Source organism: Apteryx mantelli, chromosome 4, assembly GCF_036417845.1.
Source record: "Apteryx mantelli isolate bAptMan1 chromosome 4, bAptMan1.hap1, whole genome shotgun sequence".
Classification (NCBI taxonomy): Eukaryota; Metazoa; Chordata; class Aves; order Apterygiformes; family Apterygidae; genus Apteryx; species Apteryx mantelli.
The window spans coordinates 40525364-40538367 of NC_089981.1; the positions used below are offsets into that span (position 1 = coordinate 40525364).

General features: G+C 40.1%; 1 protein-coding gene across 1 annotated transcript in view; it reads left to right on the forward strand.

The window, feature by feature from the left end:
• The window catches only part of LDLRAD3 (low density lipoprotein receptor class A domain containing 3), a 123082-nt gene that overhangs the window by 59615 nt on the left and 50463 nt on the right, over positions 1-13004 (forward strand). Inside the window, exon 4 of the mRNA XM_067296302.1 lies at positions 3742-3876. Coding sequence (XP_067152403.1) covers positions 3742-3876 — 135 coding nt within the window. The remainder of the gene's footprint in view (positions 1-3741; positions 3877-13004) is intronic.

Genomic DNA, 13004 nt, shown 5'->3' on the forward strand with positions numbered 1-13004 from the left:
CTGTAAGCAATAGGGTCTCTCAGTAGCACCTAGTGTTAAAAACAGTCAGAAATCTGCCTCAACAGGAAGTGTAAACTTCAACGCTCCTCACAAAAGAACCTCTTCAAGCACCTTGTATTAATGACTAGCTTACTTTCATCCTCCTTAGGAGATGTTTGTGTTCTCTGAACATTACTGTTTGCAGATGGGAAGCTGCAAATGTTCCCCTCCAGTCTAGCTGCTGCCTAGGCACTGCCTGCTGTAATTTGGCATAGGGTGTGTTTTTGGTTGTTCATTCAGTAGCTCAGATTAGACTTCTGCAACAGAACAAATGTCTCTACAACAAGCAGTTCAGCAGTGGTGTCAGGGTGATATCCAACTTCTTTGCAAACCACTGCGCTTAAGAATGGAATGGATCTATGTTGCAGAAAATAATAATCCAGGTAAGGCTTCACCTGCCCTCATCTGTTTTTGTTGTGTCCATTTCCCACCCACACATACACAAACACCCCTTTCTTTTCATTAGTATATTCTTCATCTTTTCCTCATCACTGTTTTTTGCCAGTCTGACTGGATGATTTTCACAGCAGTGTTTTTTCTGGTTGACTTTAAGCTGTATCCTTTCTGAACCAATCATAACTACAGAAGAGCAAGACAGAGCCTGTTCTGCCATATGCATTGTCAAGCAAAATTGGCACCAGTCTCAAAATTTAGCCTCTTACTGTTGTCAGAGATAGAGAATCACACTGGACATTCACATCACAGAAACAGAGCTGGCTCTTGTTTGGAGGGCGGAGGGAACACTTAAGAACTTTTTTGAGGTCTAGCTCATCCTTGTGTTCTGTACATAATGCTTGTATATTGCTTTAAGGTTTAATTGTAACCTTTGAATGGCTCCTCTGCACACAGATGAATGTCACTCAGATTGGATAGATGTTACAAATATGACTTAAAATTGCTTAATATTGATTTTTCCCCTTTCTTGTCACTGGAGAGGATGACCTGTTTCATCATTACTGCATTTAGGCATGTCTGTTTATATATGGTCTGAAAGAAGAAAAAAGAGCAGAAGTGGTTGTTTGGTGATAGAGACTCTTGGAGCAAGAAGGAGGTTGTGCTCAGAGTCAAAGATGCCTGCCAATGCACTAGCTTGAGCTGCTGTTCAGCAGCTTGCAGGGGGAAGTCACAGCAAAAAGATCATTTGAAATACTACTTGATTTGAGCTAAAACCTTTGCACGTGGCTGCACAGATTCATTTGTATCTGTAAGTACATCAGGGATATATCATAGCAGTAAGGAAAGGTTATGTTTGATTGAGCAGCTCTGTTGCTATTAGCAGGAGCTGCTAAAAGCCCTGATGTTCTGTGGCTCTGAAGGTAGAAGCTTGCAGCAAATACTTGTTCCTACTCTAGTTGGAGCAGGCTGGGTTTTTTCTTTTAATGACATTTAAAGGTCAGGAGGAAGACAACAGACACTAGCTTTCAAAGACAACAAAAGGGGCGATCTTTACAGTGATATGTCCTCTGAGAAGCAGACAGTGATATACCTTTCTTGTTTGTGTGCTTTCCTCACACGTATTGAGGTCTCTATGGCAGCACCAACATCCTTTAAGATGCCATCTGTTGTTGGCCTAGAGAGTCTCATTTGGGTCCTGGGAGGATTGTGGCAGGGAGATAGCACCTCTACAGAGCAGATGAAACTAGAGAAAGAGGATTAAAGGCTAAGGAAATAATTTGTGATCTTTGGGTTATGCCTAAACAAATGGGACTGGAAAGAGTTTTGGACAAATGTGCCTTGAATATCCTTGAGATGGTGAAGTGACAAATGGCAGATCTCAGTGTCTAAAACACATCAGCACATATGCAATTGATTATGAATTACATAATTTTCCATGTGTTTGCAGTGTGTAGCTTCAATAGGCCTTACAGATGATAATAGCATGCCACTGATCTCCCTTTTACTCTGTGCAGACATGCTGGGAAATACCAAGTGTGTGCTTAAACTGGAAGCCTAGTCGCTGCTTTGCTTATGGAGAGCAATGGTACTGTAGGCCCTGAAGTGACCTGCAAAATCAACATGCAACACAAGTATGCAGCAGCTTCAGACCAAAGGAGATTTAGCATGTTTATGATAAAGGTGCTTCTGGAGAGCTAGGGGAATTACCTGAACATAGGAAGTATTTGTTATATATACTGCAGGTTATGTGCATGGCAGACTTTTTTTTAAATACTCTTTAAGGGCACCTCTTAGTTTAAAAAAATAAATAAAAATGCAGCCAGTTAGTATTTGGAAACTGTAATCCCCTTTGTTATTGTGGCAGAGAAGCACTTTGAAGCAGACAAGGCATGTGAACAGTTTTTAAGGTTTTCAGTTGGAATATTGCATTCAGTTTCAGTCACCTCATTACCAAAAATTGGCAGAAGTTCAGAGAACAGTGACAAAAATTATTAAGGGACAGAGATTGATTTATGAAGAGATATTAGAAATAGTTAAATTATGCACATCTCAGCTAAGCCATGACTATGTAGGAAGGCTATATATGCTATATAAGAAGAGTGTAAACAGTGTTCAAGGAGAGGGATTTTATAATTATGTATGCTGAGGTATAGCTAAAAGTAGAGCAAAGAGAAAATTAGCAAATTAACAAAGAGAAAACTTGATGAATATCAAGGAAACCTCCTTGACAGTGAGACATGTTGAAACTGTGGAGTAGTCTCCTAGGAGAAATGATGAAAACTGTACTGCTTGAGGCTTTAAATAAGACTGGACATAACAGTAAATATGCTGTAAGATGCTAGGTTTAGAATAGGTGAAAAGACTGCTCTACCTAAATTAGTCTGCTGAAATTTTATTCTATTTTTGCTGTGTGTGCACATCACCTAACACACTGTTGTTTGAAAGGATTGAAACTATTATTTGAAGGGATTTTTCTGGGGGTTACCACAGTGTGCACTATTGCCCTCAAAAAGGAGTTGCAAATTCAAACACTGAGAAGTTAAGGAATGTCAATATTGACACTTTGGGCAAGAGTAATTTGGTCCCTTGAGATTGTATTGTCATCTGTAAGTGAGAGGACCTCTGCTTGTTCTTGGTGCCCAGATGTGGCAGTCAGGAGCGCTCCTACTCTGCCCAGGGTCGGAGCGTGCCCAGCGAGGGGTGGAAGGGAGCAGCTCCGGGGCTGCGGCATTGCCTTCCTACAAAGGCATATGTGGCCATCATGGACAGGATTTCTGCAGAGCTTCCAGAAGGCACCTCCTTGACAAAGGGGTTACCCCATTTGGAATTTCAGGTCCTGTATTGGCACCTGGGCAAGAATTTTCTACGAAGCTCATTTGGTGGGTGTTCTCATAATAAGAGATTTTAGCTAAACTGAGGCTGACGTAATGGGAAGTAACAGGCAGTGTTTATGGTAGGCAGTGCTACCAGTCATATGTCTTCAGAGTGAGCAAATGCTGAGCACCTAACAGTGACCATGATAGGGGCTCACGAGAGCCCCTGAGCAGAAGAATGAACAAAAGACTTGAGTTAACTGTGGGTGGACTACTAGATCTCTGCTAATTCTAATGAATTTTTCATAAATTAGAAATTCCAGCTCCCTGTGTTTAGAGAGACAAGATTTGCTTGATTGCCAAGTTACTCCCACACATTCAGTGAATTGACCAACTGTTGAGTTGTGACCTATTGTTGTGGATTGCTTAAAGGCTATTTCACTGCCTGGGTAAGAGAATTTCTAATGAAAGATCTCACTTTTTGTTTTTACAGCAGCAAATCCCTTGCTTTGCTCTACTGCCCGATTCCACTGTAAAAATGGTCTTTGCATTGATAAAAGCTTCGTGTGTGACAGTCAAAATAACTGTCAAGACAACAGTGATGAAGAAAGCTGTGAAAGCCCTCAAGGTAGGCATGGGGTTTTTATTCTGTTCCGCAACATTATACCAACTTCAATTAATGTGGAACAGGCTCAGAAGAAAACATGATTCTTCTGGGTTACTCTGCATTGGATAGAACTGCTGTTTCTTAATCCTGCAAATAATACCAGTGAAACATGCAGTGTGTGTGTGTGTGTGTATTTCATTCCGAGTGCTCAGAAGACTGCTGATATCTCTTTCAACTCTTTCAACAAATGCACTTTTGCAGAAAGTGCTTATAATCTGTGATCCAGTGCTCACTGAAGTTGCTGGGAGTCCATTCAGTGACTTCCCTGAGATGGACTGGGCCCAGAAGGATCAATAATAAAACTTCAGTTTGAAGTAGTTCAACAGTATGTCCATTTCTCAGATGAGTAACTTTGTGTAGGCTTAATTTAGATCTTTATTGCTGAATTACTTTCTGCAAGGTAAGTTTCACTGTAGGACAAGTCTGCAATGAAGGGATTTATTCCTACCCTTCCTCATTTTTGTATTTAAAGAAAAAGGTGAGGATAGGGAAGAAATTTTTACTACTGTTTTAAAATTATTCTGTATCCAGTTTTGTGAGAATTTCACAAAACAATCTGTCTTTTTTTTTTCTTTTTTAACTTCTACTGTTACTCTACATCTAGTGCTCCCAGTTTTGTTTTCTGTAACTTCATGCTATGTCATTCTATAAAACATGAAATACATATGAATTGAGGTTGATGAATGATACATACTGGGCATCATCTGCTAAACCTTTTTATGTCTGAGTAACTACTGAGATCAGAGTAGAGATAAAACAGGAAAGTGCGGGGTTATTTGCAGGAGTGATGCAGTGTGCTTGGGCCTGTAGCGAGCAAGAAGCATGAAGAGAGAGAGCAAGGTATGAAAGAAGATTAAATTAGGAAAATTGAAAGAGAACGACGTTAATATCTGGCTGTGCTGGTGATTTAGTCCATCATTTAAGAGAAGATAATTAAAACAGTGATAAATATTCTTGATGAGTCCTTGCCCCTTTTCAAAGCTCAGAGGGGAAGAGGGAAAACATGCAACAGCAATGTCAACAAAAAATGGTATGTAGCGATGGCTGGTATTTGACAGTCTCTCTTCCGTGCAATTTCTCTGCTTAACCTATGAGCTCTTTTCTTTTGCTTGATATCTGAAAGTGGAATGGGTCATCCTGGTACTTACCTACTTGCTGGACTCTGTGTCGCATCCTCGAACAACTGCTCAGAGAGAGCCTCAGAGAGGAGGGCTTGGCCTGCTCTCGGGTTGAGCTCTCTCTGGATGGAAGGAAAGGACTTCTGAGGGACTAAAATTTGTGTACTGCCACTGCAGTAATGCTGTTGCCACTGTGCTGAGGGGTGAATTGTTTTTCGCTGTAAGCCCAAGGCAGCCTAATAAGATTAACGTGTGGTAAGGGGTTTTTTTTTTGTATAACTTTTTTTTTTTTTTAATCAGAAGCCTAAAGCAGCAGTATTCTCTTCCAAGGCTGGGATGGCTGCATCCTCTGCAGATTAATTGGCTGGATTGCCTCCAGGTTGTTTGTTGTCATGACAGTCTGCTTTTGGAAGAGACTGTCAGGCTCAGGAGAAGAAAAGAGCTGTATTTCATGAAGCTGTTACTTTGTCTTTATCTTTGGTCCTCTGGAAAAGTCAGATTAGTAAGATGGTTAAGCAAAGTAATTCTGTCTGATTCTGTGCTTGAAAGAGTCCCCAAACAAGAGAAAAGGAACTCTCTTTCATTAGGACCATAGTAGTAATGGCATGTTTAAAAAAAAAAAAGTGCTGTCACAGTTCACAGGAGGAGAAATTGGGTCCAAAGTACAAGATTGGGAGTAAAGAATTCCTGAACTGAAATTCTGGCTCTGTGTATATGTGGTTGTCTCTGTCCTTTGTCAGTTCAGAGTTTCCCTGAATTGCCATTTTCCCATCTGTAAGTGGGTGATGCTTGTGTACCTGTCTTTCAAAGCGAGAATTAAACAGTTTAATGTGCTCAGCTTCCCATCTGAATGTAAAGGAAGATTCCCTCCTGAGTTTGCAGCTAGGGCTATGTCGGTCCTGGCTTCCAGGCGTACAAAGGACTTTGTGTTAATTGAGAATTAGAGGCTACTGTGGACAGAGTCTTTCATTTCTCACCATTCTTTCTACAGCAGATCTAATTATGGTAATTATGATGAGTTTCATGTTAACACAGCACCCAAGAAACCTAGTCATTAACCAGAACGTAACTGTTCTGGATCCTTAGGGACAGAGCAAGGGTGACAACCTGTATGGTACTATAAAATCAAGATAGAGTATTTTCTTCCAACTATCCATGATATGTAGTAGCTTTAATTCATAGTGTAATTGAGTGAAGTCTGACATATGGGATTACCCTTGTGTGCTATTTTTCCATATAAAAACTTGCTGATTTAGCAAACACTAAGATTCTGAACCACTCCCTATAGTAGGATAGAGCCATTATCACTGTTTAACAGATGGGGAAAATGAGGCACAGAGCAACTCAGCAAAATGCCCCCAGAGTAACATCCTGGCAGTTAGGAGTAGAGCTTCATCTATGCTTATCTGCTTCAGGGGAATGTTGTGAGACTTAATCAATGTTATAAACTGTTTTGAGATACTCTGATAATATGTGGAATAGAAGTGTGAATTATTAATTGGTACTTTGCTCTCTTTCTGCTCTTGGGTAAACTGACAAGCTTTTTATATTAACACCTTTTCCTACTCCTCCATGAACTTCAAAGGCCTCCTTTATCCTGCTGTCATTACTGAAAAGCGCCAGTAGCATATCTGTTTGGTTTGTGTCAGATACTCCTCCATGCATAAAGATCCTTTCAATCAAGGGTGGTCACTGGGTAGGCTAGGAAAACAGGAATGTAAACCCCTACTGAAAATTGTATTGACCTGGCTTTGATATAGGAGACTTCAAAATGAGCCGTCCTTGATGAATGATAGCTTTGCTGGGACATTGCAATTTGAGATGAACCTGAAGCTGTGGGTTTATGATGATTAATTTTAGACATAATTAGGGGTGGGGTAGAATCATTTGAGAGAGAGAGAGAGGCCCCAAGACGTAGTCACAAAAATGGAAGGAAGGTCAAACTTTTGAAGACAATTTCCTGCCCTCCTTTCTTTTCCATTATTACTTGTAACTGAGTGTTGCACATTTTATATAGGGTTTTATGTCATGGGGAAAGTGTCAGTTTAAAAACTTTAACCATTACAAACTAGAAACAAGTCAAATAATTCTGCTCTCATTCTCGACAGTAATTATTTGTAGATCTTGTAGCTGCCATGATAATCCTCAGAGATGTTCCTTTTATCTCACCCCAGTTACACTTCTGTCATCTCTGTTTTCCAGCATTAAAGTAGAATGGCCAGACTTTTATCTTAGTCTTAGAATATAGTGCCTGAATCTTAGGAGCTGGTGAAGGCTATAATTTCTTGCATCATCTTCTGTGTGACTAGTGTGGAATTGCTCTTTCTAGGACATTATTCTAGTTTTAACAACACTTGCAGTGATTGGAATTTCTCTTCCTCCTCTGTGCTTACTGTGTCTTAATCCAAGAAAATTCCTCTCCCCCATCCACTTTTCTTGTATTTCAAGATTTTTCCCCATGCCTTAAATTAACTGATGGTGGTAATCAGTTAGAGCAGCTGCTGCTCTGGGTGTACTTGTCTGACCTGTCATAGGAGGGGGGATTTCCTGCTGATTCCACTGAATTAGAAGGGAATTCCTTGTTCTTTTTCTGCCTCCTCTTAATATTTAACTAGGTGAATTTGTTCAGCTGTAGGACTGTATTTAATGTATTCCCTTAATTGCTTTCTTTTTAAATGTGTTTTCACAGTGTTTCTTCCTCTTGAATTTCTCATCTGTTTTGGATTTTTATTCTAGAAAGATTTAACAGCAACAAAAGAAGTATATTGGCTATTTTGATTCAAACTCATCTTCCTTTCATGGCCCTTCTTTTCTTTCCTTGAAAGTTTGCTAAATACCTTTATTAGTTTTAACCCCGTTGCCTAGGAAAGGGCTTTTTATTGCTGCAAGTCTATATTCACTCTGACTGGTGCTGTAGAGGCCCTTGGCTTCAGTAATGTTCCTACCAGTCCAGCTCTGCAGTTGTTAGTAAACAGTACCATTGTGGTCAAGTTATAAACCAAATGTTCTGCAAGCGTCCTGAAAGTGATTCCTGCCCTGCATTTCTGCAGTGGATTCTGTAATGCCCACTCTTGCACACGTGGATGCCTGCTCTTCTTTCCCCCTAAATTGCGTATTTTTTTCATTGAATCTGAAATAGGGTTTTGATATTCCCCCAAATTCTAAAACACATTTAGAAGCATACACAGCTGTCAGAAATTTCTGTTCTTTCCTCTGTGACGTATATAGATTGCTGGTGTAAAAATTGGCAGCATATTGAAAATTGAAAAATCTGGCCCTGTGTCAAACAAGTAAAATAAGTTCCAAAAATTGATTTATTAAAATTAATTTTTAAGTGACGACAAATTCTGTAACAATCACTTATGTGGATTTAGGTGAGATTAGGTTGGAATGGAACTGCCCATAGCAGTAAGAACTAAGTCCCATTGCTGATGTTTGCATGTATATGATGATGTTTGCATCATCAGCCCTTTGCTGATGTTTGTATAACACAAAGTGGGTTTCAGAACAGACAGCCAAATGCAATAGATGTACTCTAAATTTGCAATGAAATGTCATAATACCTAATTTATAAAACATAAGTAGCTCCTAGAACATCCCACTCCATGTGGAGCTTGTAACCAGCCTTTTGCATGTGGCAAATTGAAATTCTTATATTCCCAAATGCTGTGGTATCACTTAGACATCCCAAAGCCTTGTAGTCTGATTCTGGCTGCACACGTTTCCTTTTACTGAGTCTCTTTGACTCATTATTTACACAGTCTGTAAACTGAAGCTCAATTTGCAATTGCTGTATATAAGCTTAGCCCAAATTCAGCCCACAGCTGGAATTTAATACTCAGAGGCAGACTAAATAGAAGCAGAAACTTAAGAGCTGATACAAACAAAATGTCACTGAATGTTTTATTAAATAAAGGCTATGCCTGAGCATATTTAGCTGTCTGAAATCCCTGATTTATAATATTTCTTAGATGAAAGTATTTCTGTCATCTGTGAATTCTTTCTTTCCTCTGTTCCCTGATAATTTCAGGCTTCCTGTTCTTTATCCCTTTTTACTCTTCCAAAGATGATTTATTTGAGGTGGTATTTACCAAGAGAAAAGGTGATTCATCTGGGTGGAGACTGAAAGATAAGATGAGCTGCCGGAAGCAGGTGTTAGTACTAGAAGGTATTTCAGATGACTGATAAGTTCATCTGTGAATTGATTTCAACAGTATGCAGATTCCAGATCCTCCCACCTTCCAGGCCAGTCTGTATTTTGTAAAACTGATTATTTATCCATTTGATTTGGACAGCAGATAGTAGCATAGGCTTTATTATAAATGGTCCCAGATTTGGACTTCTCCATCAGAAGAATGTTAACTTCTGAGTGGGACTGTGAGGAGAATTCTTTCTTTACTGGGCGTAGAGGCTTTGCAATTAGAGTTGTGTAAAATAGCTCTGTGGATGTCAGGGAGAAGTCCAGAGGACTTCTAAAGTGTATTTCTGAGTTGCTATGTCTTGCACTTCCCTCATCTTACAAAGACGTGAATGTTTTGTTGCAGAACAGACATACTATGCCTGTGTTGTGGATCGGCGTGTTGCCCCTGTGGGCGCTCTGGCCTAGCATTTTGGCAGACTAGTAATAAACATAATGCCAAAATGTTAGACCGCCACTGTTTGTGTTTAGTAGAATAGCTGCCCTCCAACTATAATGTGGAGATAGATAAGCAGTGACTTCAGGTCTTCAAACACACAACAGGCTGTTATTTCAAAGGGTGTTTATGGATCTGGGAGGTATCCAGCCTCTTCACCTGCATCTCCTGTATAGTCCAGCTTTGGGTTGCAGCGGAAAGCAATTATCAGCAGATGATGACTTGGCTAGTGTAAAATCAGCTTCCTGACCTTGATTAAATCTCAGGCAAGGTTTCATACCACTCAAGGATCACTACGTTTACCAACATTTTTAGCAGGAGGAGTTAAAAAAAAAAAAAGGGGGGGGGGGCAGAGGAAATCTGGCAAGCTGTCATCTTGCCCTGAAAGTGATTCCTTAAATGTAGTACAGAGAAGGAACTGATTCTATTCATATTATGCTTGTTCTGTAAATAGATACCACTTCAGGATGTGGATGTAGACCTTCCCTGAATGTGTAGCTTGCTCTAAATAATGATGAAAGTTGCATTCTTGCAGGTGTGCATTGTGGAACTTCTGCTGTAATCTGGCGATTGATTTATGTAGCTAGGGCTGAAATTATGGTTCTCAAGCTAGTTAGAAAAAAAACGGTACATGCAGGTAGTAACCATGTACCAGCTGCTTTCCTTTCAGCCAACGGCTGATTAGGGAACCTGGGAATTGTGACTGTAAGTGGCATGCTTTTTCCTCACCTGTGCAAAAATGACATATGAACTCTTAACAGTTTTGTCCAGATATTTTTACCTTCACTTTGTGATATTTATGCCTAATTAGCAGTTCTAGAAAAAGGTGACAACATGAGTATCCAGTTTCTTTGCATGTGCTTCAAAACTTGAAAAACAGTTGATAAAATGTCAGGCTAGAGGAAGACAAATCTAGAATACAGTAGTTTGTTTCCCCCCCCCCCCCTTGTTCTTGAGGTTAATTAATTCTCTCTTGAGCTCCCATTAGTAAAAACAATTCCTTTCAAATAGTTTTTTCACAAGTGGGTGTTTGAAATATACCATACGCTTTGGCATGTTCTGCAACATACCGGCTGCTGAACTGCATTAACTTTTCTACACAATTAAATGACACTGACATCTAAGAAGGCTCCTGTTGCAGAGCAGTAGGTGCAAGCCCCTGGTCCTTTTACTGTCAATGGAGGGGATGCAAATAAAAGGCACATGTTAATTTTTTACTTGCTGTAGAACAAAATAAATTCCACATAAGGTGACCAAGTGATTTTTCTACAATTATTGTAGAAAATTATTACAGTATTTGTATTTAAAATGCAACTTTAATTCTTGTTAGTGCAATTCCAGTACTGGGAAAACCTGCTCCTTATAGGGAAATGGTGGTTGTCATAAAAAAAGGTGTTTTAGAGAGAAGGGAGGCCCAGCAAAGGTTTCTAGTTTCAACTATTTAAGAGATGTTCTCACTAGTCTAATTAATTTACTGCCTCTTCTGTTTCTAGTCCTAACCCTCCTTCATCAGACCCGGCTGGCCCAAGCATTAGTTCTGCTTCCAAACCTCGCCAAGTGCTGGACTGCATGTCTCTTGCTGAGTCTGGCCCATCTGCTCTGCAATGTTGGTCAAATGGTAAACCTAGTTATTTAACCTGAATATCAGTGTAAATCTTAGCTAGGTGATACTACAACAGCGTAAATCTAGCTTTGAGACCTGCCTGCATTGACCATGCTAGCAGAAAGCCTAATGTTCATTTAAGCTTCAGTGCCTTTGCAAATCCTAGTCTGGAGCATTCTTGTGTCTAAAGCCACTAGTTAGAAATAGTTTCTCAAATGAAATGTTGGGGAAGGTTGCTACCTTCAAAAGTTTGAGCAGGGACTTGAGCAGAGAGTGCAAGAGTTTGCTTTTCTTGCTCTTCAGGGTTGTGGTGTTCTTTTGGTGCAGTAGAGGAATTAAATAGACCAGTTTTGCTGCTTATACCTCTGTGATCAGGAGAAAAACATTCTAGAATCCTGATTTTTTTGTTTGTTTGTTTTTGCCCCCCCTGCCCACAGCTGCCAGCAGTGAAGTCAGTAGATGTGGCTCCGAAAATGTCAGGCTGCAGCTCTGTCCTCAGCTGAAGCTAGTTTTGCACATGGTTATAACCGAAGTTGTGAAAAGATACAGATTTTATATGGGAATAAATTTGTTTCACATGAGCTCTCTCAAAGCTGATATATGTGTGTTTACTGAAATGTACAGCCACAAGCAAAGCCAACACGAGCAGCTGTAGTGTCTGTATTCAGGTGCTGTAGCAGCTTAATACACCATCAATTATATAATTGATTTAAATCAGCATGATATCTGTGCAGACAGTCCCCTAGAGCAGGGTTATCAAGGTCTGTTGAAAAGTTGTACTGACATCTGCTCAGCAAGAATAAATGCAGTGACTCTAGGTCAGCCAGATGTTGATGTAGCTAGAAACTCTACTGGTGCATTGCAGTTGCCTCCTAGGAGAGCAGTTAGAAATGCAGAATTGCCCCCCGGACTGTAGAGACCCCATATGTGTGGGACCTTGATGAGGTCTGGGCAGTTTGTGTCTGCTTTTTGAGAAGTCCTTGTTCAGAGTAATTCTGTTTTTTCTCTAAGTGGTATCACTTAGCTTGCAGGGCCACAATTCTACTTTGCCTGACAGAAAGTATAATTTTATAGCTTATAAGAGAACTGAGGGTGTGGGAAATTACTTTTGTGGGTGGTTGGGGGTGGAAGTATCTCACCACTGTGGTGGTATTAACACAGAAGTGTGGCTACTAGACCTCAATTATGTCTTCATGCCCACTCCTTGTTCCAAATGCTGGTCTCAGCCAGATCAGCAGGAGCATTAACTTTCCACAGCTGAAGCAAATGGCATTTGTCTCTTTATTGCAGGTCACACTTAAGCTACTACACCAGTGTGCTGTATTGACTGTGGAACATAATTTGCTTGAGGGTGATTTTTTTTAAAACCAGAGCACATTGCCAGCCAAGGCTCCAAAGAAAAATATTTCATACTGCCTGATCTAAAACTAGCAAATGAAACTTGATAGGCAAACAGATTACTGCCACCACCAAAAAAAAGTTTGTTGCCAGACTTTAGGTTAAGCCAAGATTCATTCTCAGTCAAGCATTTCAGTACCTGTAAATCTGTGAAAGGTGAGGCTGTTGAATTCTTAACTGTCCCTTCTTTGCTGCTCTTGCATTAAAATTCGTGTTTCAGAGTCTGATCAATCTTCTTTGGAAAGCTGGGTACCACAGTAGCCTACTGAAAGTTGTAAAAGGATGAGAGACATCACGCTGTTTTTTAGTCTATGTGCTGTTCCCTGGCCTTGCCAA